The 27,714-nt window shown below is 34.8% G+C and overlaps 1 protein-coding gene across 6 annotated transcripts in view; it reads right to left on the reverse strand.

Annotated features, from left to right (window-relative positions):
- The window catches only part of NOX4 (NADPH oxidase 4), a 160,200-nt gene that overhangs the window by 51,304 nt on the left and 81,182 nt on the right, over positions 1–27,714 (reverse strand). For all 6 annotated transcript variants that reach the window (XM_081064752.1, XM_081064749.1, XM_081064750.1 and 3 more), the window contains 2 exons: positions 27,261–27,321; positions 2,938–3,019 (listed from right to left, as the gene is read on the reverse strand). In XM_081064752.1, coding sequence (XP_080920878.1) covers positions 2,938–3,019; positions 27,261–27,321 — 143 coding nt within the window. The remainder of the gene's footprint in view (positions 1–2,937; positions 3,020–27,260; positions 27,322–27,714) is intronic.

A 27,714-nucleotide genomic window follows, 5' to 3' on the forward strand; every position in this document is an offset into this window, starting at 1 on the left:
TGCAAGTAACATGTTTTTCTTAAATGGCTTTCCCTTAAAACACACATGTATACACATACACACACACATTTCAAGAACCAATTAGTTCTTCATGAGTATTCTTCCCTTTTTAAATATTCTTTTCCGTTTTTCATTATCTCTTTCGTATTTCCTGATAACAAGATACTGAAGATTATAGAGACACTATGCTGACCAGAGAAACCACCCTCAATCCACACTACCACAGTCCATTAACCAGTCTACATTAACCAGTGTAGAGTGAGTTTCAATTAAAGGTCAGCTACATTATGCTTTGTAAATATCACTCTGTGTACTACATAACATGGAAGCTGCTTCTTAACTCATCTATTAGCTCTTAAAATATATCTTTCACTAATTAAGTCTATATTCAGTAAGGCACTCAAACAACCAGAAAACTGAGGGGAAAAGGAAATCTCAATGTAAATAGGTATACTCTTTGAATAAAAGTAACAAATTCTAAGGGTTTCATTAAATTTTTAACTTTCAAAATTGTTGTGTGTCACAAAATTAAAAATTCCTTGACTTTCAGTTATCTTCAATAATTAAGAAATAAATTTGAGAGTGAATATAAATGAGAATATTTAAAACCACAAAGAATCCAAACTTTGTTTCAATTAGGTCTAGACATATGCAAATCTCTGCCCACTCATATTTATTGACTGGCCTTTACAACAACTCTCTCTTCTCCTACCCCAATAATTTTCACGTGGGCATTGTTTACATGCCCAGAGGTTTTGTTTTTTTCCTTGACCGACTCAACATTCCCTAGGCACAGCACAAATAGAATTCTGTTATCCTTTCTCTGTTCCACTAGCACCTCCTAAAATTCTACTGCCAAACTCGACATTAAATGGGCATTGGGAAGATGCAAATGCTTAATATTTTGTAACTTAAGTAAACAAATTATATTTAATCCAGGGTTTTTGCATAAATATTATTCAGGCCCAGAGCTTTAATTAGCAGGCTTTCATGTGATAGTTAGGAAAACAAGCTCATAAAGATATTAAGTGATCACCAAAACAGTGCCTCTCAAGAGTATCTGGCAATAATTTAGAAATATTGAATAACTAGCACTTCCCTAAGTATTAATAAGGGCAGGTTGACAAAAGTATCCTGATACAAGAACTATCCTCCAAAATCAATCAACCATCCATTTCCCTACGGTGTTTGGAAACATGCAAATCTAGGTAATTTTATATGCAATTTTAAAGGAATAATAATAAAACTTGCAGCTAGAATGGAGTATTACTATTGTTAGGTTCCATTTTAAATAGTTTTGTTTAATTTACTTAATCTGTATAACATGTGTAGCTGTTAAGCATTATGCACTCTCCCTTTCACACAGGCGGAACTGAGGCATCGATGGTAAGGCTTCCCAGGTCACAATGACAGCTGCTGAGGCAGTCTGCTCCACAGCCCGTACTCTTAAATGCCATGATATGATATGTACGGCATCAATGGATGACTTTTATTCTTTTAATCGACAGATACCAAAAAGAATAACTACTGCAAAGATTAGGTACTGACAAAGGATTGCTATATGATGTCTATGTTAAATATTAGAATGGATCATATCACTATCAGAAAAGTAATCTAAGAACAAGAAGAATACATATAAGACCATGTAGCTAAGGAAACCCAGGGAAATAGCCGCAAACAGATTACCAGTTGAGAAATTATTGTGGTTCCCCTCTAAGCAAAAGTATCAGGTGGACAGTAAATCTAAGAAACAGAAAAGCAGGCATCATTGGCCTCTGCAAATAGCAGCTGTGGGCAAAAATACTGATTGATGTGCACCAATCGCTTTAGGCCCCTCCATCTCCCTGTCAATAATCACATGAAGAGTAAGGTATCCACACAAGGCTGTCCAGGCACAGGTATGTCCCTGTGTAGTGTAAGGTGTCAGGGGATTACATCTGGATTAGCATCTCAAACAATGAACAGATAATTTGGATTCCATATTTTTTTTTGTTTTCAGAGCTAGGTAAATATTATGAAAGCTAAGGATTAGCGGGGTGTAGGGGTGGGAGGGGGGAGGATTATCCTAGAAGGAGAATTTCTGTGAATAAACTGACAAACCAATCAAAGAATGAGTCATTTAGCATAGTGATTAGTTTTGATGAAATATGTGCAAAACCAAGCTTTAATTCTTTAATGTGGTGACCTTCCTTTTCTCTTTCAGATATTAGTTTAGTTCTTCTTTAGCCTGCTGCATACTAGCTGGTAAGGAGAGGCAGGCATTTAGAGAGTAGAGTGCACTCTAAGCTCCCACAGGAAGGATCAAGATAGCAGCATCCATCAGACTGTAGGAAGAAGATGCCTAACAAAAAATAATAATAAAAAAATGGTACTTCTTTATGCTCTGGGAAAATGAAAGCATACTCCTTCAACGTATAAGTACACTTGTGGCATCTAAAAGAAGAAAAGGTCGGCCTCATTTAGAAAGGGTCAAGAGGTTTCACTTCTCATAATTATCAAGATAGCAAAGAGGAATATATAGAAATTGCTAAAATCATATCTAACACGTGGTTATTTGAAAACCACTTATTACTATACAAATGAATCCTTGTATTTAAAGGATAAAAACCAGAAACCTGATGAGGGATCACCCACAAAATATCTGTCCCTGTTGATACAGCATCAAGCAAAAAGAAACATGACCGGACATTGATGCCAACAGCGTATGGTCTGTCCTGTGCACTAGCTCCCAGCCACAGCTGGTTGTACTTGGAAACAAGCCTTTTTTCCTCTGATCCAGCTGTGGAAAACCTGAGAAATTATATTGCAGGAGACACCTTTGTTAATTAGATGAGGTTATTCTGGCTTTTTCGAAAATCCTAAGGAAGAACATTTTGTTTTGCCCTCCCATTACTTGTCCATTTCATTTTCAATACCCAGTGAACTTTTATTGCTTACTTGGGATAGTTTCTAGATTGAATGAAGGGCAGAATCTCGGAGTCTTGACTAGAAGGAGGAAGTAGTAAATCTCGAAATCGTTCTGTCAAAAAAATAAATAAATAAATAAACATCAAGCTGTAAAAAAAGTCATGAAAATAATTACAAAATAGAATTATTTCCTATTTTTTAATTGGTTCACTATTTTGACTGCACACTCTTTATTAGAAATCTACCGACCATTTTCTATACTACTGAAATATGTCTATTTCATTTGAATGACTATGTATAATTTTATGATTAAGATATCACAACTGTAAATATAAAAATGGCAAGTATTCATTAATGTAGACTAATAAAATCTTATAATTGAAAGATTAGAAGAAACACATATGACCAATAAATATACCAAGTGATGCACAATCTCATTAGTAACCTAGGAAATGCAAATCAAAATCACACACCATTAGATAGCATTCACATTACATAGCACGCAGTTGACAGAAATTAATCTCACAAGACCAAGTATTAGAGAGAATGTGGATCAACATAAGCTCTTATATATTTCGAGTGGGAATGCAAGTTGGTACAATAGCTTTGGAAAACAATTTAGAATTATCTTTTAAGTTTAACTTTTGCATACCTTGTGTGTCAATATTTCCATTCCTAAACTTATACTCTGCAGAAACTGTCACAAACGCCTCAGGCAGAAAGCAAAAAAATGTTCATAGCACCACATTCATAACAACAAAAATGTAAACAACTTAATTGTCCACCAACAGGAGAATGAACAACTTGGGGTATATTCATACAATAGACTATTAATTGAAATGAAACTGAATGAATTCAGTTACAAATAAAAACGTAGCCAATCATATTAGTATGATGTCGCATGGAGAAAACACCAGCAGATTACACACAGAAAAACATCATTTTTTGTTGAGTTAAAAAAACAAAAGCATTAAGCAATTTATTGTTTAGATACACACAAAGCAAACCAATAAGAAAAGGAATGATATACATAACTAAGGATAATAGCTACCTTTTAGGAGGGGTAAAGGTATAAAACAGGAGAAAACCAAAAGATAGGAATAAGTAAATGTGTTTTTTTTAATTTTTAATTGAAGTTTATTGGGGTGACAATGGTTACTAAAGTTACATAGGTTTCAGATGTAATACATCATCTACATATCACACTGTGTGTTCACCACCCAGAGCCAGTAATTGTTATTATAAGCAAATGAGTGAATGAGGAACAGGAACTGTCTAATGATGATACTAGCCAATGAACCAAGAATTTGATTAATAAAATTCTGCGCTCATGAAGTTCATGATAAAAGAAGAAGGGAGGGAGGGACAGAGGGAGGGAAGGAAAAAACAAGGAAATGGGAAAAAAGAGAAGGGAAAAGAGTGCAGAGGAATGAAGAATCCTCATTTCAGCCTTAGAAATAGTTATACTGTACAGCTATCTGCATTGCATAATCTATTACTCTAATACAAACTCCACATTTCCAGGACTGATATTCATTATCTCTAAAGTGATTCCTAAGGGAAGGCTTCCTTGATCCTTGCTCTTCCTCTCCTCCTACCAAATTTGGAATAGATGGTCCTACGGTGTACTTCTAGTACACTCTGTGCTTACATTTCATAGAATTTATCACACTACAGTTTTATTGTTATATGGTAGATATATATTCTAGTAGATGGGCATAATGTCACCAGGATATAGAATATTATCTGATACAAATTAAGATGCTAGATAAATATTAGCTGAAAGAATATTTCCAATATCTATTTTTGCTGAATACAGAAAACTGTTTGCCAAGGTTAATCTTAATGCCTTCTGAAGCGCCCAGTTGGTAATCCATCAACCATGAAAAGAAAAGGATCCTGTTCTCCAGCCTTGACAGAGTCCCACCATCAGGCTGAGACAGAGCAAAAAGCTGAAACTCCAGCCTTCAGTAAATTCATCACTAACTGAAGGTGAGCAATTTCCACAATATACTGAAAAGACTTGAGGACACTCACCATTTCTCAGTTACTGAATAGCTAGATGTTAAACATTTGTGAGCACAATGTACAAAGTATGCCTGAGAAGCAGGAAATGGATTTTTTATCTTCAGATTGATTAAAACATATTGAGAGTAATTTAACTGACTTCTTCTCTGCTTTTTTGTTTTCACTACTCTAATAGTTCTTATAATACACTTGAGGGATGGGGGCGAGTAAGAAGACCCAAACAGAGGTGGTTGTACTCTGGAGTCCACAGATTCAAGAAAACACAATTTATTTTTCTCCTTTGAGTTCACTCACTCTTTAATTAGAGTTCATGTTTTTAAAATTTTACTATTATATCATTGACTGATATACCGCAATTTTCAATCAACAGAATGTTCATGTCAATGAAATGTCTAATAAATTTTTCTGATGATATGACCCTTGCTTTTCAGTCTACTTTCCAATTTATGTAGCATTCCATTAAATAAGTGTTTAATACAAACATTTGTAATGTTTCTTTTTTCCTTTTGCACCCGCATTTATCCCTTCCTTGAAAAAAGTCTTGAAAATAAAGTTCAATTTTACTAAAGCCACTGAAAAGAACCAGAAGATTTTCTGCCAAGTGATATTCTGATGAGCTGACTAATGACCTAATAATGTCCGAACATGATTTTCTACCAGTAGGGGATATATCTTAATTAACACAAGCTTTTGTAGACTTTCACCCACTCTTCCTTTCTCCTATTCAATCAAAAAGATTCTGAGACTACCAGACTCTGATGACCTATGCACACAATTACATTGATATGGGTTCGCTCTTCAATCAATTGTGAGACAACATGCTTAATTATTTAAAAATAAAGGTGAGAAAAATAAACTCCTCTTTCCAATTGTAGTTCAAATTCTTTTTGTACATTTACTGTGACAAGTTTTTTGTTTTTTTTTTTCTCCTTTGTGGAAAATGGCCAATCTATCATCCTCCCCAATATGCAGAATGTAACAAATGTGATAAGGATTTGCATAACAAAAAATAGTATGCAAATACATTCCTAGGATGAGAATAAAATAAAACCTTCTCTACATCACTGTAAAAAAGGGAAGAAAGAAAGAAAAAATATTAAAGACAGAATAGAAATATAAAGGTGATGCTGAGTATGCCATTCTCTTATATCTAAAAGTCCTTTTTATCTAGATGTGATCACAGCCACCAAGTTAGCATCTTTCACAAGAAACTAAGACATTGTTTGCTGGAGGGACAATGTCAAAGTTTTCCCAGCTTCGAATCATTGTTTCCTTCAGAAAAATCCTTACCTTTGCCTGTCCATAGTCTCCAACATGGAGCCGAATGTTTTAGCTACTTGAGTACTAGATTATAATGGGCAAGGGAAAAAAAATCATATAAAGCATCTCTAAAGGTGACAATGTTTCTTTAAAAACCCTGAGAAGAAGTTTTTGGCAATTCTGTTAATAGATACAAGCTGTCTTCCTTTTCTCTTGATGCTCATTTCACTGAAATTTCAAGGTTTTTGTTTTGTTTTGTTTTGTTTTCAAAAAGCACTGAAACAAAATCCTCAAAGGACATGAAGCAGACTTATTAAAGTCTTAATCTTAGTTTTTACAACAGCTAGTATAATGTAACATAGTATAGGGAGCTACAAAATAAATGTTGTAAGGAATAGACACTATTCCCATACTTAAAACTAAAACAAAATAAGGACATGATTACACCATAATATTTATATTATTTTACAAGAAACACTGAGGATTACCTCATAATGCGGGCCGTGCTATAAGTGAGTACACATGAGAAACAGTATACCAAGAGCAAATCTTTCTTTACTCATATAATTTGCAATACTTATAAGCAGCAGGTTATATCAGAAGATACCAAATTAGCTGTCAGAAAGTGAGTCCTCTACCAACTTCTGTCTCTGTTCTTAATTCGTCTTTTTCAATTGATAAATGAGTCAGATGAGTTCAGTGATCTTTAAGCCATTTCATCTTTGAATCCCTTAAAGAACATCCATTAAAGAACATGAATCCCTTTAAAAACATGACTTAAGGACAGGAAGGGGATCTTGCCAAAATCACTGATAGGAAAGTGGCTGTATGTCTTGGTTTCCCTGGGACAGTTCTGGTTTATGCTTGTTGGCACTCTGCTTAATTTAGTATTCATAGCAGAATTTTATTTTTTAATTAAATATTGTGAATAAAATGTGCTGGGGGTCCTGAAGTTGACAGAGGGAGCACCTCTCCTCTCCCCCAAATTTCACTTTGATGAAATACTTGTCCAGCTGTGGAGAATGCAGTCAGCAGGTAGCCACTAGCTGTCAGTTACATCAGAGTTGGCCTAAGGTGCAAGAGAAATGCCTTTCCCAGAACAGCTCAGATCCAGTGACCGAATACGGTGGGGATATTTCAGTTCTACACAGGTAACTCTGATGGGCAATATATGCTCCAGAGTTTCCCACCAGTTTGGTGGATGCTTAGTAGAGCCTTCATGACTGTTCAACTTCTTCCTCCACCCAATCCCACTTCCTTCTCTTCCCTTCATAGGAGTTGATCCCAATCTGCAAGGGATGGACTTGACAGACCTCTACTTTGTATGCAAAATGTATGCCATGTTCTTGGCTACTGTTGAGTGAGAAGTATGTACAAGGTCTGAAAATTACGTTCACAAACTCATCCTAGAAAAAGTGTTACATACCTCACTGCTGAATATCACTACCGTCACCTTCGAAGTACTCCCCTTGGGAAGCTATGCACTGATGCCAGCGCCTAGTCCACCCTTTGAAGCAATTTTGGAACTCTTTTTCTGGAATGGCCATCAGAGTTATTACCCTTGATGACCTGAATATCATCAAAATGCCTTCCTTCCACTATTTCCTTTATCTTCAGGTAAAGAAAGAAGACATTGGGGGCCAGATCAGGCGAGTAGGGAGGGTGTTCCAATACAGTTATTTGTTTATTGGCTAAAGACTCCCTCACAGACAGTGCTGTGTGAGCTGGTGCATTGTCGTGATGCAAGAGCCATGAATTGTTGGCAGAAAGTTCAGGTCATCTAACTTTTTCACGCAGCCTTTTTAGCACTTCCAAATAGTAAACTTGGTTCACTGTTTGTCCAGTACAAATTCATAATGAATAATCCCTCTGATATCAAAAACAGTTAGCAACATCATTGCAACAAGTTTGCAAACTTAATTGTCAGACCTCATATATGTAGTTAAATCAGAATTAATCATTTCTTTTCCACCCCTTCCCAGAGATAATGTAACTAACACCTTTGTTGCAAGTATAGGTGCTCATTGTTAAAATGAAATGCTCTCAGACATATATCTTGGGACAAGTAGCGCCATCTAGAGTGTGCTGACAGCAGGAGAAATAAACAAGTGCCCCTGTAGGTTACGTGGCTTACTAGCCAGCTGTGTCACAGCCCTGTGATGCAGTCCGGGGATACACAAAGCCATCAGACCTTCAGTGATAGTGTCAGCGGGAAATGTGAAGACTATAATCTAGTTGGATATGAAAAATAAATAGGAAATAGAGGTAACACACTCTACTCTTACTCTGCACATACAAATATGTGCAGTCCAGGGGATACACAAAGCCATCAGGCCTTCAGTGATAGTGTCAGGGAAATGTGAAGACTATAATCCAGTTGGATATGAAAAATAAATAGGAAATAGAGGTTACACACTCTACTCTTACAAATATACTAGCTTGAACACTAATTATAGTGGTAGTGTCCTTTATTATGAAGTGCAATTAATCATTTCAACAGCAATAAGCAAAAAAAGATAATAATTTATAAAAAAAGTAAACATTAAATGTATTTTTCTTTTTCAAGAAAATTGGTGATAAAAATACAGCTTGAAAAAATGTATGTCAATATTTGCTATCCGTTCTGGAGGCCGTGATGATTTCGCTGAACACACGAAAACACTCAAATCTGTCGATGACAAATCAGCATGCACTTCAAAGGTTACTCATTGTTTTATGAAAACTATGTTCAACAATAACAATTTAAGACAAAAATGTGTAGGAGGTGCCATAGATGATCAATGTCATGAAAAAAAAAAAGTAACTTGACAATAACTGGGATCCAGATAGTCTGGTCTCTGTGCATAGTGTCAAGTTGAAGATTGGCTATTCATCAAAAGATAAAGCAATTCTAATTTCACAGTATTGCTTAAAAACAAATCATTAGTACATGGAAGGTGGATAGAAGTAAGGAGAGAGTACATTCTAAGAGCTCACAAACATCTTAAACTCTCTTACACTTCTACTGATTGTGTATCTCAGCATTCTCTACTGCAAGGCAGCTTTGACCCTTCCAAATTTACCCTTCTAGTTTGTATTCTCAAATTAGGAGGGATAGGTACTTATTTCATTTATCTTTTTCTCTCCTATCTTTCCTCTCTACACTCAATTCCCTGTTCTCTCTTTCTTGTTTTCTTAAATGAAATTCAGTCCCTTCCAATGAAAATTCCTCTTTCTCACTTCTCTATATAGTCATTTTCTACCCATCCCCTGAGTATATCCCAAAAAACCCAACAATAGTTACAAAAGACATCCTTTTCTTTAGAAAGTGAATTGCAAGGAAGAAAGTGAGCTGGTAAAGACCATGTTCTGATTAGGGTAGGGGTGGGGGTGAAGTCTTTGAACACATACGCTTTAACAATTTTTATACAAATACCAAAAAATGGGGCACAATTATTGAAGTTAAAAAAGAAACAGCAGCCTAAAGAGGTAAATTAAAGACTAACAACAAAACATTCCTAGCTACCTAAAAGTACAAAATATCAAAAGTAAATTCAGATAAAAAGTTAATATAAAAGAGGGAGGAAAAGGAAGATTACATGCATAAAGGGATTCTGACAGTGGCTACTAAATATATTTATTTCAATTGTGCATTCTGGAATTGGGGTGGATTCAGGGACCCAATGGGCTTGTGGTGACACAGACTAAAGACAAAACTCCATGAATTTCCCATAGACTCTTACTTTTGCTGGTCTCCCATAGTAATGTTTTAGTTCCTCAGGAAATAGTGTTACTTTGGAGTCAATGTTTAGTTCCCCAAAAGTTGAATGTTTCCCTTTCACCAATGCAGAGTCACTCTGCCAATGGCTGCAGGATAACAGGATTCTTTTACATTTTAATTTTTGACACCTACAAGGGTCCTTTCTCAAAGGGATCTGACTATCTTTTTTATTAAAGGAGATCAGAATCTCTGAACTGACTCAAGTTCAGAGGGGAAATAGATGAAGGATGGCGACTTTATTGACATGATTCAGGTCATGCCTCTGTTTGCCAATCCTAAAGTTTTCTTTTCATTTGTATACTAAAGTAAGATTTGATTAGGTCATCCATCTATTTGAGTCCTAAGGACACCATGGTCAACTAGTCAACACCGAAGATCTCAATAGGACAATCCATTCTAATCACTGTTCCAGCCCTGCTACCCATAATGGTAGCCACACCCATCTATACTGTATCAATTAAGTGCTGCCTTTTAGACCCTACCTATCTGGGACCTCATCATCCCGACTGAGTTTAAGGAGCCCACATCAATGATGCCCTCTCTCATTTGTCATTTTCAGCCTGCAAACAGCCCTACATAACCTTTCAAGGGTTCTAGAATGTCTATCATTAATGTATTTCTCAAAGCTGTAGTGCAAGAATCCTTCACAGGTATTTAGCTAAAGGGTTGACAAGCTGTCATACATAATAAATTCTTTCCAGCATGCCAATTTCTCCAAAGTGTTGACTTTGTCTAAGAAGTCTGTAAGTATATAGATCAAAGAGACAAGAATAAATGTCTTAGGGATTTGAGATGAAAAGAAAAAGGCATTAACTATTATGTTATCAATATCTTATTTGCTTTTTAATAGTACTTACCTAAAAGCAATAATTTTTAAAAAGAGATATGTATACAAGTATTATCACACACACACACACACACACACACACACACACACACACATAAAAATGTCTTCAAGGTTATTTGTCATTCATACTCTGTACAATAGAGCTTTTGTAACACTGTCCATTCCTCCACCTGTTGAGGAAGACACAACACTTGCAGAAACACAGCTGCACACACACACACACACACACACACACAACACACACTTAAAAGAGAAGGTACAAATTAATTTTGAACATAACATTTAGGAAATACTATTTAAAAATATAAACAAAATATGCACCTAAAATTTAAATTTTCATCTAAAATTTGTTTTTCCAGCAAACGATTATTGATCATGTACTAAAATATCAAGCATCGAGTTAGGTCCTCAATATGCTAAAGGTCTAGTAAAGAACAGATATGTGTTATCAAAAGATATGTACACTAAAAATAAATAAGTGCTAAACATACTACGAGAGTTCATTAGAACATGTTGAACAACCAAGTTTGCCTTGATACATTGGTAATAAAAAGCTAAAGAATCAGGAAAGTTTTATTTAAAAAAAGTGAAACAAAGAAACCAAAATAGAAATCCTTCGATCCATGGTACTTGATGAAATGAATGGCTAATATTTTTGCTATTTTCTATATATCGATATCTAATGGCAGAGAATTTAAAATTTTGAGCAGTAGGAACTTTTATTGATTAAATCATACTTATACTTCATTTATTCACTCTTGCAACAATTTTTTTTTATTAAATACCTATTATATGCAACACACTATGAATAAAACAAATTTTTGTTCTCAAGGAGAGCCTTGTTTATCACAAGGAAATGTCAGGACAACAAAAGAATAACAATGCCATTACAGATACTTGAAAAACAATTTAGAATGTAATTACAAATTTACTTTAAAAGGGAAAGAAGAGCTGTTCTAGGGATTCTAAGAAATTAATGGCTTGTCAAAATTTTGTTTTATTTTCCTTAAGAAAAGAAATACATAGACTAATCTTAGAAAAACAAATTACTTCAAAAAACAAGAATTAAAGGGGATACTTGGAGTAGTATATTAAAACCAACTGGAATGATATAAAGTATAAATTTTCCTGTTCTGAAAAGTTTAAATCAAGTGAATGTTCTTTATTACCATGGTAACAGTAATGAATAACAATAGTTGCTATTTAAAATATTGTTTTCAAAGCAACATCAAATGTACTCAAATTAATACTATTTTAGATAAATCAGGAAATCTAGTTGCAGAGCAAGAACATTTTTCCTACTAAAGATATATAGATAAATCTTCTGTTGATAAAATTCAAATGGAACTGGACTGAAATTCTAGAGGAAAAAACAATCAGTGGCACGCCTTGGTTATAAAAAACTACCTTCTCCACAAATATCGAGGTCAATGTTAAAAGGAATATACAATAAAAAACAGAAGCTCATACTTGTCTTATACAAAAAAAATAAAACAAGCTCACACTTGCAACTCAGAAGATGACAACATGAGTACAATGTATATATTACCAGAGCTATTATAATAAACAAATAAAACTTCATAGGAGATGGAAACACAATGAAACATAAAAATCCTATACTTGGCTTATATCTTCCAAAACATTTCCTGTAAGATTCTCTCAACTATAGAAAAATTAATCTATTATCATTCCTGCTTTATATGGGATTAAATTATCCATATTCTAGAACTTATTTCTCTGCAAAGAATTATATAGTTTTACATCAGCAATAAGCTGAGAAAGGAGAAAACAACTCTCTCAGTGCAATATATTGTAGGTAAGGAAACTGGCTGATGTGCCAAAGGTTACAAGGCTAGCAAGAGGCAAAAAAAACACCCTCATAGCCCAGTGTTCTTTCCACTGCATCAGACTGCCTAATTCCTGGGACAGAAAATACTGTTCTCCCTTTTTTATCTCCTCCTCCCTCCCTTATTCTCTTCTTGCCTAAGGATTACATAATAAGAGAAAAGCACAGCAGGGTCATATACAATCTGTATGCCTCTACAGTGGTACTTTTAACACTGCAAGGTTTAAAGGCAGGCAATGTAGCATTACACAAAGGAAAATTATTTAATGGACCTTTTTATTTTCCGAGGAAGCACAGTGATAGAAGTCCATTCCTTTAATACTCTTATTCGGGTTCCTACTTGTTAAACATACTATTTAAAAACAAACTCAAAAGCAGCTTTTGAAAGAATTGCAAACAGACTTCTTGGCCTCTAAACACACCAGTGAAGCAATGTCTATAACTGGCTTTCTTATAAAAACATAAATTATCTTCTATTGCCACTGAGGCTAAACTACAACAAAAATTGACAGGAGAAAAAGAAAAGAACAGAGGTTCAAGGGAAGTGAAAGCAAATAACAGAGGCATTTTGGGATAGACAGATTCTTGCTACTAAGCTTTCCACAATCCACCTTTTAAGGAAAATGTATTTTCATTTGTCACAGCAAATGCACTTTTTTTAACAATGTAGGCATTCAACAGAAGAAACACCTAGAAGTGATCAAGGTTCAGCTGGATATTAATTCAGTTCCTCCTTTCTACATAAATTCGGAATACCCACTGAGTGAATAAATTTAAGAAGGAACAGGCAATTTTATCAAAAAACCAAAGAAACTGGGGGTTTTCCTCTCTGTTTTTAAGAAGTTCTAACCTAAAACCTTTAGCAAACAAAATTAACAGCATGCAATATACACGAGGTTTGACAATTAAGTTTGTGAACTTTGTTGCAACAAACTAATATTTCATATTGATTTATGGAACTTCCTTTAGCATATACTATTTTCATATATTAAAGGGTCTGTTTATAGAACATCTATTTTCCTTTGTTAACATATTCTTGTTATTTTTGCTCTAGTACCGCAGTACCACAGTATTTAAACTATTTGAACTTTATAGGAGGCAGCGTAGTAAATTAGCACATGCTTTAGCATAAGATGAGCATGAATTCAGTCTCAACTCATCTACTTAATAGCTTCATGTTCCTAGGCACATTATTTAGACTTATAAATTCTTAGCTTGTTTGCAAAGTTTATTTAACTTTATATCATGTTTTAATATGGCCGGCCTTATCTTATTATTCAAGATTTTCTACATTTTCTTATTATTCATTTTCTTTCTTCTGTTTTTTTCAAATAAGCATTAATATTATTTTTGATTTTGAATTTTGATTGAAATTATATTGTCTATCATTTATTTTGGGAAGAATTAACAGTTTTATAATATTCAGCCTTTATATCTAGAAACATAGGATGTCACTTTATTCTAGTCTTTAAAAATATCTTTCATTTTCTTCATATTACTTGATATTCAATACTCATTGAAGTTACACGAATTTTTATGTAACTTCTTTCTAATATGGAAAAATAATAAACACCAAATGAATGTCTTTGATAGGTAGGTACAGGAAATTGTTAGTGGTTTACATTGTAAAGACCAACTCCTCCCGCTAAATAAATAAATATAATATGTAATAAATACAATTAAAAACCTCTATTTTAGAAAATGATTTGGAAAATATTGCCTTCTGATTCATGTAAATTCATTTCCAGACCTCAAAACAAAAAGAAACAAAACAAAAATAAACTCCCATTTCCATTGGGTTTGGATCTTGGCCCTTGTTGTCTTTTCCATTATGCTCGCTGCCAACTTTGAAAGTCTGTATGGTTGAGTACTCTATCTCAACCAGGGAAGACACAATGTTCCAAACCAGCACTGAACAGTCCAGCTTTCCAGCATCAACAGAATATTTTCACTGTTACTGTGAAAGTGGAAAGTCAGAGGACTACGTCACACATGAGAAGAAGAAACTGGAGGAAGAAAAGATGACAAATCATTTGACTGTTCCTGAAGGGCAGTCCCACATTTGAACCACATTTTCTTATTTGCTCCCATTGGAGCACAGCTTTGTGTGAGGTATTGTCACTGAAAACACTGAGATATGCAAAGTTTTCTCTGTGGGTCTTCTCTCCTTTTCCTTCCCTCCTTAATTATGTGGATAGCTGTACCCAGACATTTTAGTAGTTTCTCAATATAATGGCAACAAAAATAAGATCACCTTCTATTTTTAAGTTCTTCCTCACATTACAACAAACCATCTTAACTCTTCTTCACTAACTCCACTAGCTATTCTACTGTTCAGTCTAGGTACTTTCTTGGGGTTCCCTAGCATTCCATGTCCATTGTATAGTTGCCACCTCCAAATTTTCTCAAAAATCTCATTTCATGGAAGAGCTTAGTTTCTCCATTCTAGTTATATCTGTTTATGAAATCCCAGCCTCTTCTTTTGCTAAAGTTCAAAAATTATAAGAGCAGTACAATTTTCACTAGGCACTATTTCCTAAGTCCCCTTACTCAATTGCCTTTACATCCACAGAAGACAAGTACTTTCCATTTGTACTAAGATCCATATAATGTCTTAAGCATGTTCATTTGGATGACATTAAAGAACCCTATCTACTTCATTATAATCCATTAAGTCACCATGTTGCTTTAAAAATCACAATTTATTTAGGAAATAGGAACTATATTCATTTTGCATCCTGTATAAAGGGCTTAGCAAGTGCATCAGATAAATGCTTACTTAAAAATGTTCCTCATGATAATGATGACACAAAACACTTGCCTTTCTGCCTTCATTGAAATTATTTAGTCCATTAACACTAGATTGACTTGGCAAAATGATATATACCTTCTTGGCCACCCAGTACAGTACTGTCGTATACTTTGACATTGCTTAAGAAATTATGTTACCACGAAAATTCCTCACTATTCTTATTTTCCCAGATTATACAGTAATAGCAAGCAGAAAATAGTAGATTCTCTTAGGAACAGAACCATTCATAAAAAACAAACAAACAAAAAAAACATAACACTCTACACAAATAAACCTCTTTACTTTAATAAATCTACTTCTAGGTCCAGAAATTGTATAATTTGCTTATTTTCTAGAATAAGAAGTAACACTATTTTATAGGATGAAAAACAAGAATTTTGTATTTTCCCCTATCTTTGGGGTTGTGAAATGATAGAAATAGACTAAAACTTGACAAGTGGTGAATCCCAATCATTTACTAAGCAGTCTCTGTATTTTCGGTGGCATTATAAATGAGCTACCATCTACTAAAAATGATAGCACAGATTTCATGCTCATGAACTGGGAAACCAAGGGGAAAACAATTTTTCCTCTCTCTTGAGAACAGATGGGCATTTAAATTGTAATACAAATGCCTCATTTCCCTGATAGAAAAATTTCCTTGATTTCAATGGCTATGAAATATGGCATTTAACCCCAGCTCATATTTACTGAATGATTTATTATATTATGATAGCAAATAAGTTATGTTAAAGTCCATCTAATTAATTAATTGTCCTCAATGATTTCCATATAGACTCACAAAACATAAGGTTTATAGTGTCCATTATATATACTGGGACAGTACATACTTGAAGACATACTAGGTTAGTTCCCATTCTCATCCAGACTTCCCTAGATGAATACGCAAGTAATTGCATGTATATTTGCTAACTCATCTTCATTGCTAATCACAGGCCATACCAGTATCAATTCAATCACGTCTTAGAGTTTTGGGGGAATTTAGGAATAGGATGAATTCAGAAATAGGCCATTTACCATGTGCTCTTTTTGTACACTAACTCACTCCACTCACTGGTTGCCAATTTACACAGTCTTTCAAAACAGTCTGTATCATCCCCAAACTTTCCCCTTGCATTTTCCCAATAAGATGGTTTTTATAAGGTTAGCAGTAATCTGCCTCCCAAAATTATTGTTCAGTCCTACTTCATTGGTCATCATAGGTCATTCCCTCCACAAAACTTTTTTCTCCTCAGCTCCCTTGACACTATGACAAATCTGTAATTAATTTGGCATCTTTGCACTTAACGTGGTCTTTCTCCTTTCCAATATGTAAAATATGAGCGGGATGACCCATATAAAATGCAAATTTGCTTTCAGTTCCTGTTTAAAACACTTCAGTTTTTCACCAACATCTTTAGCAGAAAAGACCAAGCTTCTTAGCAATTCCTACAAGCTCTTCCATGACATGACCTCTGGATACTACCCCATTCTGGCCTTCCAGGAGCATGACATTTTCCTGGCATTCCATGACAGTTCACCATTCTCAGCCATTATTCAAGTTTTTTTTCTCCCTGGAATAATCTCCCACTCTGGACAAGTCCAATTTATCTCTAATACTCAGTTTGGCCTAGAAAGACTCCCAGATCTTCCAAGAAGCTGCATCCTCCATTTTGGTGGGCACAGTATTACATTTGTTTATGTATCTGACTACTGCCCCACTAGCTTGTTTTTACAAAGCAGAGGATGTGCCACCCTTTATTCCTCCCTCCCTCCCTCCCTTCCTTCGTGTCTCTCTCTCTCTCTCTCTCTCTCTCTCTCTCTGTCTCTCTCTCTCTCCCTTTCTCCCTCTCTCTCTCTTTCCTTCCTTCTTTCCTTCCTTCCTTCCTTCCTTCCTTCCTTCCTTCCTTCCTTCCTTCCTTCCTTCCTTCCTTCCTTCCTTCTTTCTTTCTTTCTTTCTTTCTTTCTTTCTTTCTTTCTTTCTTCTTTTCCCTTCCCTTAACAAACATTTACATTTACTAAGAACACCCATTTTAATAGGTCCTTGAGTCAATGGTGAGCAAAAAGAGATACAGGTTCCTGCCATAATAATGCTTATAGTCTCCTGGCGGAAACTTGTTACACCAATGATCACATTTTGAATGTACAGTTACCAATGGAGATAAGTGTTCTGAAGGAAAGAAACAGAGTGATGGCAGCATATAAGAAACAACATCTAAAATTGAGGGGTCTAGGAGGTTTCTCAGAGGAAGTGACGGATGAGCTGTGATGTAAATGTGTCAGTGTGGGCAGGAGAGGTGGAGAGTACCGTAGATATATGGATCAGGCTATGGATAGGGTGGGAGCAAACAAGTGACACAAAAGGAACCAAAAGGCCAGTATTGCTATTGTGCAGAAAAGAAACAAATTGAATCAAAACAAGAAGTAGATCAGGGCCAGAGCAGAGAGAACCTTCTAAACCATCATAAGGATTTTTTTTATCTTTATTCTAAGAGAAATGGTAAGTAATTAAAGTGTTTAAAACAAGGGAAGTAATTTAATTTGATTCATGCTTTGAAGTTTCTATGGCTATAGTGCAGAGAGTAGATTAAAGATGACAACAATAGTGAATTTAATCAGGAGTGGACCAATACTGCTGGTTAAATCCAATTCCCCACTTGCTCAATAGCTAATCAAAAGAAGTAGACCATGCCTGGAAAAAACTCACAATTATTCTAGCTTGTCTCACTTTAAAATTTGGACCACATATCTCAGTAGGCTTCTTGGCACAACTCAAGAGGGCCACCATGCTTCACTTACCAATTTATTATTTCAAACAATACATCGTCTTCCTTCTCCTCAAAACTCAATGTACCTTGCCCCATCCTCAGTCTCAGTGATAACCATACTATTTATTTCACTCAGAAAAAAGAAGGCACCAGAACAGCAATCCCATTCTCCTCACTCCAAGTCCACCAACCCACCTGTAGCCATGCTCTGGAAACATCTTCTGTCTTTTTTCCTGTTATAAAGCATGAACTACCAAGCTACCTTATCTAAGGTCAAGCCCTCCAATTGTACATTGGAATCCATTCCTTTGGGAATATATTAGGGGGTACTTGTAGACGTTGCTCCTATAATTATACCTCTATCTCTCCAGCAATATCAATTTTCCCTCTCTACTTTATTCTGTTATTCATATTGTTCTCAGAAATATATGAACATATTATAATAGCTCACAATAAATATATATGCAGATATATAAATATATAAGTACACAAACACACACATATATATATTTATGTGATGTGTGCTCTTAACTTATATTTGCGTTTCCCTATATCTTCCCTTCTTCAGCAACTACCTTATATCTTTATTTAATTTCACATTCAAACTCTTTAGACTATTTCCAGTGGTGTTTTGGCAACTATTTAATAGTCAGGTCTTCGATTTTTTTTAATCCCTTCTTTATGGTATTTGTCAATTTCTGTTGAATAAGTACTCACATTTGTGGATGATTTACAACTATAAAACTTGACCTCACTGAACGTGTAGTTGGAAGGAAGCACCCAATGAGATCACAAGTGCTGGCCCCAACATACCACTGGATTTGTCTGTAATTACCGTCTCCACTTCTTTTACTGTTATTTTCTCTCAAACTTATTTGGGTCAGGCTTTTGTTCCCAGAACTCCATTAAGAACGCAATCGCAAAGATCATTAATTAATTCAGTCCTCATTTTACTCCACTTCTCAGAAGCATTTGTTTTAATTGATCAGTTCCTCTTTTTTGAAACACTGTCCCGTGGTGTCCAGGACACAGACTTTCCCGGTAACCCTCTTACCTAACTGGCCACTCCTTCTGAGCTACTTGTGATAGACTCTATGTGTCAAAATGTCTCAGGGCTCAAAACACTAATTCGAAAAAAATATATGCACCTCTATGTTTATGGCAGCGCTATTCACAATAGCCAAGATATGGAAACAACTGAAATGTCCACCAACAGATGATTGAATAAAAAAACTGTGGTATATTTATACAATGGAGTACTGCTCAGCCACATAAAAAAGAATGAAATCTTACCATTTGCAACAACATGGATGGACTGAGAGAATATTATGCTAAGTGAAATAAGTCAGATTGAGAGAAATACCATGTGATCTCACTTAAATGTGGAATCTAAAGAACAGAATAAACGAGCAAACAAAACAGAAATAGACTCAGAGATATAGAGAACAAAACTGATGGTTGCTAGGTGGGAGGGGGCTTGGGGAATGGAGAGAAGGTGAGGTGATTAGAAAAATACAAATTGGTAGTCACAATATAGTCATGGGGATGTGAAATACAGTATGGGGGGTATAATCAATAATGTTGTAAAAGATCATGTAGGGTGCCAGATGGGCACTGGACTTATCAGGGGGATCACTTCATAGACTGTGTAGATGCCTGACCACCGTGCTGTACACCTGAAGCTGAAGTAGAATAATATTGAACGTCAACTATAATTAAATATTTATGTATGTATGTATGTATGTATGTATACACACACACTATGTATATATGTATGTATGTTTGTAAGTATACACACACACACACACACACACACACACACACACACAGTGTGCCAAAAACTGTATACACACTTTAAGAAAGGAAAAAAAACTATTAAAATTATAATACTCAATATATATCGATAACAAAAGATGAATCCAAGTCACGTTTGACTTCTGCAATTACAAGAGGTGGTCAAAGGGTCCGGACACTTCTGATTATGGCAAACTATTGCTTGAGCAATGTTGACCAAAGTGTCCACTTATATACATTTTTTTGGCACTCCCATGACACATAGTCATAGGATGTAAAGTACAGCATAGGGAATATAGTCAATTATATTATAACAGCTATATAGATGTCAGAGGGGTAGTAGATTGGAGAGGGGTTATCACTTTGTGAGGGGTGCAAATGTCTATTATGTTGCTTTTGTACACCTGAAAATAATTTTTAAAAAAAGTCTCAGGGCTAAGTCCTATGTTGTATTTCTTCTCTATCTACATTCATTTCTTAAAGTAGTTACTCTTGACAGGACAATGCCTACTAGGGGCAGTTTTGAGAATTTGTGGAGGCAATTTGTTTCTCACAGTAATGATCAGAAGTTACTCAAGTTTAGACAGTAGGGATCAGATATACTAGACATCCTAAAATGTTATAGAGAATACGACAAAGACTTGTCTCATTTCTTATATGCTTGCTAGATACTCATGTAAATGAAAAACTCATTTACAATGATTAAAAAATGCTAAATTCCTGCATTGTTTAAAAATGCACTGAAATTTCCAGTGTTGCAATCACCCTGTACACTGAATATAGTACCTATAACCTAACCAAAATCTGTTCACCACTTTGGAAAAAGACATCTTAAAGAAAACAGTGCTCATAGTATTTCAATTGTATTGGAAACCTATATTTAGAACTGTCTTATTCATGATCATTCTGTATGTGGGTACAAGTTACCTATTCCATTATGATGTTTAGTGTAGTCATGCTTGAAAATTTAAATATTGAATGTAAATCATTTACTATAAATCATTTTATTGCAATAGCTCCTTTAGAATAAGGTTAGGACGACATATTGATTTTTTAAGTAAAATATTTGTGTATATAATACCTGTATATTGCATTTTAAGAATATAACATGGGCATATAAAATGCTATAAAACAAGGAGTTGGATCTTACATGGTTGAGAATTACTGTCCTAGAAGATCCTGTCCAGCTACAAGGCTTTAAATCCGTGAATATGCTAGTGATTCTCAAGTTTATATCTCTAGCCCAGCCATCTCCCTGATCTCTGAACTCACATAGTCAAATGACTATTCAACCTCACTTCTTGGAACTTTAAGAGGCATCTCAACTTCAAAATGTACAAAACTGAACTTTGAATGCTGCCTCCCCTACCCCACCCTATACCAGTGTTCTTTATCTCAGTAAGCAGCAGCACTGTCTACTTACGGAAGATTAAAAAAATATATTGGAGTTATCTTTGATTCCTAATTTTTCTTATATCCCACCTCCAATGTGTCAACAAAATCTGTCAGTTATACCTTCAAAATCCATCCACTTCTCATGACCCACTTCTCAATCACTGTCATCCCATGTGTAACTAGAATTTTCTCTTGTCTACTCATCAACAAGAGCTTCTCTCTTAGCTCATCTCCTAACTTCTACTCTTGTCCATTCCCACTCTACATAGCCAGAGTTACCACTTTAAAATGTGAGACAGACCCCATCAAAATCCTCCTATGGTTTTCCATAACATTTATAATAAAATTGAAGTCTGTAAGTGCCTACCATATCTGGCCCATGAGTACTTCTCAGACTTTATTCCCTACATTTCCATTTAACTCAATTTTAGTAACACTGCATTTCTTACTAGTCTTTGAGTACACACTTTTGACTACGTCAGGGTTTTTACACTTCCTCTTATCTCCCCCATTTTCTAAATTCAGCGCTCTGTTCAGAGAGACTCTGCTAACCTCTTGTAATAATCTGGATCCAGCCAAACCAGGAATGACTCCACATAATTTAAATGAAAGGAATTTAATACAGGGAACCAGTGATTCAGGTGAGGAAAGAACCGAGAAGCCAAATCAAAGTTAGTGAAGAAATCCAGAGAATACCAGGAAGCACTACCTTCCATTGGGACAGGTAGGACATAGAGGATAGGTGAGACTTCCAGAATCCATAAACCAGAGCCATATGGCAGGAGATAGAACCACTACTGAAGTTTTTATAAAATGATGTTATATCTCTCCCACTCACTCAACCAAAAAAAGGTTGACCTAGTTTTCCACAATGTTCAGATTTCTCACCTTTTACACCTTCTTCCAAAACTTAGTCTTTCCTTTAAACAAAATAATCTCAGCCTGCCAACCACCAGGTAGTACACTGGTCTCTCTAACCTCATTTCCTGCTACCATCTCCCTCACTGTCGATATTCCAGCCCCACTGGCCTCCTTATTGTTCCTGGAATATCCAAAGTAATACTAAACACTGAAAACCAAAATTAAAAGAAAAAAATTAAGTAAAAACTTAAAAGTGAAAGTAAAAAGAAAAAAAGTGTTAGGGACTTTGCATTTGTTTCCTTAGCCTAAACGTGCTTCTTCCTGAAATCCACCTGACTTATTCCCTCACCCACTTACATGTCCGTTCCAAAAGTCTGTAACTGAACACCCTAACTAAAATAGCACTACCAACCTTCATGATTCTTACTCCCTTACCTTTCTTTATTTTTCTTCATAGTACTTATCACTGTCTAACACATTATATATTGATTTGTTTTGTGTTTGTTTGTTTCTTGGAGGTTTCTACTGACTAGAATACTAGTTTCTATGAGAATGGGGATATTTTCTGTTTTGGCCAATGCTGTATCTCCAGAAACGATTAAAGAATCTAGCACATAGAAGGTATTTAATAAACACCTGTTAGCCAAAATAGCAATGTTATCTTCCACAAATGAGTAACCATTATAATTTGCTAGTCATAGCAACAAAAACAGTATTTCCAGTCACTCCTTTGTAGATGTTGTCATTGATAATACATATTTATTAGGGTTTAGACTAAAGTTTACACTGTGTAACATGAATTATTGTAAAACCTATAATGGTTCACATATTCAAATATGATTTGTGTTCTTCAGAGAAGTCAATATGCTCAAACTTAGTTTTTGGATCTCCTCTTTCGGCATATCCTTAAAAACAAGCTAAGTGTTTAATAAGGAGTATTTTTATGTTTTTACTTGTTTGCAGGAACCAAAAGTCACTCACAGATATAAATAGTAATAAGGTGGATGTCATAATTCTTCCAAAATATGTTGTCATTACAAAATAATAACTTTTAGTGTAGTCAATATCTGACTTACAAGTAGTTCTCCAAAATGGAAAAATAAACTTTAAATACATTGTACATATTCTGTTTTAATCTTTTCATAATCAAACATTCCTGTCTAATACAGTGATATAGAATTAGAACAGAGAGAGAGAGTTATCACCTCTTTTTCATTTCAGCCTTTAACTAAAGCTTACCTAAGATGACTTGTACTGTGAATATCAATGTATCACTTTGTCAGATAGAAGTTAGAAAATGTAGGAGAAGGAGGAGAGGTGGAAGGGAGTCCATAGTGCCTACAGAAAAAGCTCATAACTAGTTTTGATTAACTGCCTCCAGCCACAGTATCTGTTTTTACAACAACAGATGATATGAGGTGGTCTGGTCACGCCCTCCTATGGAAAAGCATGTATCACTTTTCTACCAAATAAATATGTAACTCCCTACCCCGGCCCAGCAAATTACAAATCCTTGGGACAAGGGGTCTCTCTCTCTCTCTCTCTCTCTCTCTCTCTCTCTCTCTCTCTCTCTCTCTCCATCCCTCCCTCCCTCCCTCCCTCCCTCTCTTTCTCCCCCACTGTCCCACCTCAGTTAGGCCTGTTCTCTTCCCTGATAATGTATCACTAAGAAACCATGCCTGCATATTAATCTGCTGACCATTGATTCTTCACTGAGTCAGCAAGAAGAATCGAGACTCCCATTAACAATTTGATCAAGGCAAATCCATATTATACAGCCTTGTTTTCCTATTTTGAATCCTCTAAGTTAACCTTATCTTCTGTTTGTAGTAAGACTTGCCAATAGACAGTATGGTAATTGATACCCAAGATTCAAGGGAAAGCTCTTACATGATATATAAAGTGAGCTCTGTTGCATGTTTATCTAGTTATTGTCAATCCACTAATTATTGCATGGAACAATGACAAAAATTGTTTAAATTAATTATATTGGATATTAGGCATATAATGCTTTTGTAATACAACTCAAATCTTTCTACAGTAAGCTGCTATTTAGACCACTAAAATAACCAATGGTGTAATATTTCACTGACATTATTCAATTGTAATGATATCTACGAAGAAAATAACAAGACATTTTGGAGAGTTAGAATGATAAGTAAGGCAATATACAATTTGTGATCATATATTTCAAATTGTAAAGCATGACTGATTCTAGAAGAACAACAAAATATTAATTCAATTCAAAGAGAAATCTACTTGGGTAATTCACTTCACCCCTCTCCACTAGCATCATTTCACAGAAAAACTGAATTGTGTTTAAGAGGTTTAAAGAGTCTTCCAAACTTTCATGAGTCTTTCACATACTTAGGAGATGCGACTAGAAGCCCAAGTAAAATAAAAAGCTAGACAACAAATGTAAGACACTGTAATGCCTCCTTGTCCTGTAGCTGTTTCATGTGCTTTTTAGACACTCCACAGTTGGGTATAATTTATCAGTCTTTGAAAAATCATGAATGGGGGGGCGGTCTTAAACCCGTTCATTAGACTTGTCCAGGCAGAACATATTTCAGGGAAGAACAAGTCACTGTAAAATATCTCTAAGCCAGTTTGAAAAAGTAAACCTCTGATATTCAAATTCTTAAGCACCTCTTTGATATTTCCTATACCTACTGCTCTTAATACAGAGTTTTAATTTTTTTTTTTTCAAAATAAAAACCAGTGATCCTTGATCTCAGGAATAATATTCCCATTTTTCCTTCCATAATTGTAAGTCTATTGTTTTAAAACAGCTAAACTGTTTTCTTGTTGTTGTTGTTGTTGTTGTTGTTATTGTTGTTGTTAACTCAACTGCCAGATAGTGATAGATTTATTTAGGGGTTCTCTGCATGAAAGGCTAACACTTTTTCCCCCAAAATCAACAAACATTTGAAGTCAACAACCAGTAAGTTCTATTGGTTGAAAAGCATCTGACTGGAACTTATCTGTGAATAGAATGATCTTGCTTCTCCCTCAATGGCATAGTACATAAAATAAGAGGATAAAATTAGAACTATTAGGTGTTCCTAATGGAGATTAAAATAAATCATGTTATTTTAATGAGTTACTGACAATAGAAAATAACTTGATAAAGAAACTCCGTAACAATAAACCATCATGAAGAAGTTTTTGCTTTCTCTGTTGAATTTAATTATATCTTCATTGTGCTTGTTTCCCCTCAGATGTAGAATTCTGTCAATTAGCTTTCATTGCTGAAGTTAATTCTTACTATATTGAGATTCTTACTAGAGAAGAGCTTTCCTCACTCTTTACTTGTCAAATGGTGCAAAACAATTATTATTATGTCAACTAGCTATCATGAGAACTACTATTTCCAAACTACATGAGTGTTTTTCTAACAATGGACTACCATGTCTTTTTTGAATACTATCACATGAACAATATCTATTTAAGCCTGATTTTTCATGATTCCAATAGGTGATTACTGCTCACAGATCATTTGATTAATTTCATTGGTTTGTCCATGAGAGAGATCCTATGTTGCATTTTTTTTTCCATTTTATTCACATCTCCAATTCCAAGGTGGCTGCCTTTCCTATGCACAAATAATTTTATACTATTATTTTTTAACTGTATGATATAGCTCTTTCAACAGTCCTTCTTCCTAAAATATTTCTTTCTTGCTATACAATATCTTGTCCTTTCCTGATTTTTTATAGGAATCAGCTCTTCCTTTCTAATGTTAACTTCTCAATCTGTGCTTATAGATCCACTCTTTCTATTTCCCAGTTTCCATCCCCACTCCTGAACCAACTCCTCTTCTCTGTCTTCCTCTTCTCGCCTTTCCAGCACCAATAAGTCTTCCCTTGATTCTAATCAATCCAAATATCAAGTTATTAATACTATTTTCGTTATGATGTTGCAGATCCTTCAAAGGTTCCCTAGTATCTTTACGTTATTCTGTTATCTAATTGAGTCAGTCAAGACTTTCACCAAGCTGACCCTAAATGGCTTTTCCATACAACTCCCTAAAACAAAAATCTTTGCTTCTGCTAGGCTGATTGACTCACCCTTCTTAAATATGGTTTAATCATTCCCTGATTTTTGACAACGCTGTGAATTTCACTTCAATGACCTACTTCTTTCCTCATTTGCCTTATTTTCAAGGTTCAGCTCAAATTCTGTCTTCTCTGTGAAGCTTCTCTTACAGCCCTAGACTACATTGATTCTATCTTTTACTGATTCCCTGTACTTTTCACAAACCAAATCCTAGCATAGCATTCAATTAAAAATTACTTTTACTTACATTTGTATTCATGTTTATTCTTGTGTCCTTTCCTCTGAGTAATCACCTAAATAACCCATCAACAAGCTAACATTTACTGAACACTCACTTGTCAGTCTCTCTGTCGGGTCAAGGGAATGTAAGAATGAATAATGTTTCTTTTATTCACTCAGAACTCTTAAGACACCCTCTCAGATAATAAAAAAAAGTATTTATAGAATAAATGAGTAAGATATTACCACCAATAGACCTACTATTAAAAATGACCACTATTCCAAACATGTTGTGGAGTTGATAATACCACACGAAAGGTCATGCAAGAACTGGAAAATTTTTGTGATATTAATCCCAAGTGTTGATTATTTTGAGAGTAAAACCTACCACTGATTTTAAAATCATGTTTTCTAAAAAACACATTTTAGTGTTCCCACTATTGCCAGTACCTCTGACAAGTAGGTGGAAACCTTTGATTTGCAAACACAGTGAACAATATGTGATTCAAAATTACTAATATCCAAGATATTCCAATTCTTAAAATGCATTTTTTAAGAAGAAAACATAAATGTCAAAACTATACAAGGGAAGAAAGAAAACAAACTAGTTTAAGAACATATACAGATTTATATACATGCTGGTAATTCCACTACTTAAACACAATCAAATTATTGCACGACCCATTATTTTCAAAGCATGAATCTTAAAACTATGTTCTACATACCTGTCCAGTCTCCTACTATTTTAAGGTGGACCCCAAATGTTGCTTTGGTTTCAGTAGGACACTAAAAAAATAAATACTAGAATCAATTCTGAATAATAATTATATATTACCAGGTATACTTGAATTACAACTTCTATTCTTAGCAAATACCCAAAATCAACAGAAAATAAGAAGTAATGGACTAAAAATGTGTATAGATATTCATTAATGGAAGAAGAAAAGGAATTTCAACCAGTCAATATGACAATATACATTTCTCTAAACACCCATAAGCATTTATACAAAACAATATAATATACACGGTGTAAAACTGCTAGTATATTACATCAAACTACAAATCTTGCTTAAATATCGTTTGAGTTAAGATATTTAAGAGGACACAGCTTGGAACCACAAAGGAAAAAATAGAGACTAGTAATTTTAATGTATTTGTATCTCCAGATATCATATACCT

Source organism: Rhinolophus hipposideros (assembly GCF_964194185.1).
Source record: "Rhinolophus hipposideros genome assembly, chromosome: 10".
Taxonomy (NCBI): domain Eukaryota; kingdom Metazoa; phylum Chordata; class Mammalia; order Chiroptera; family Rhinolophidae; genus Rhinolophus; species Rhinolophus hipposideros.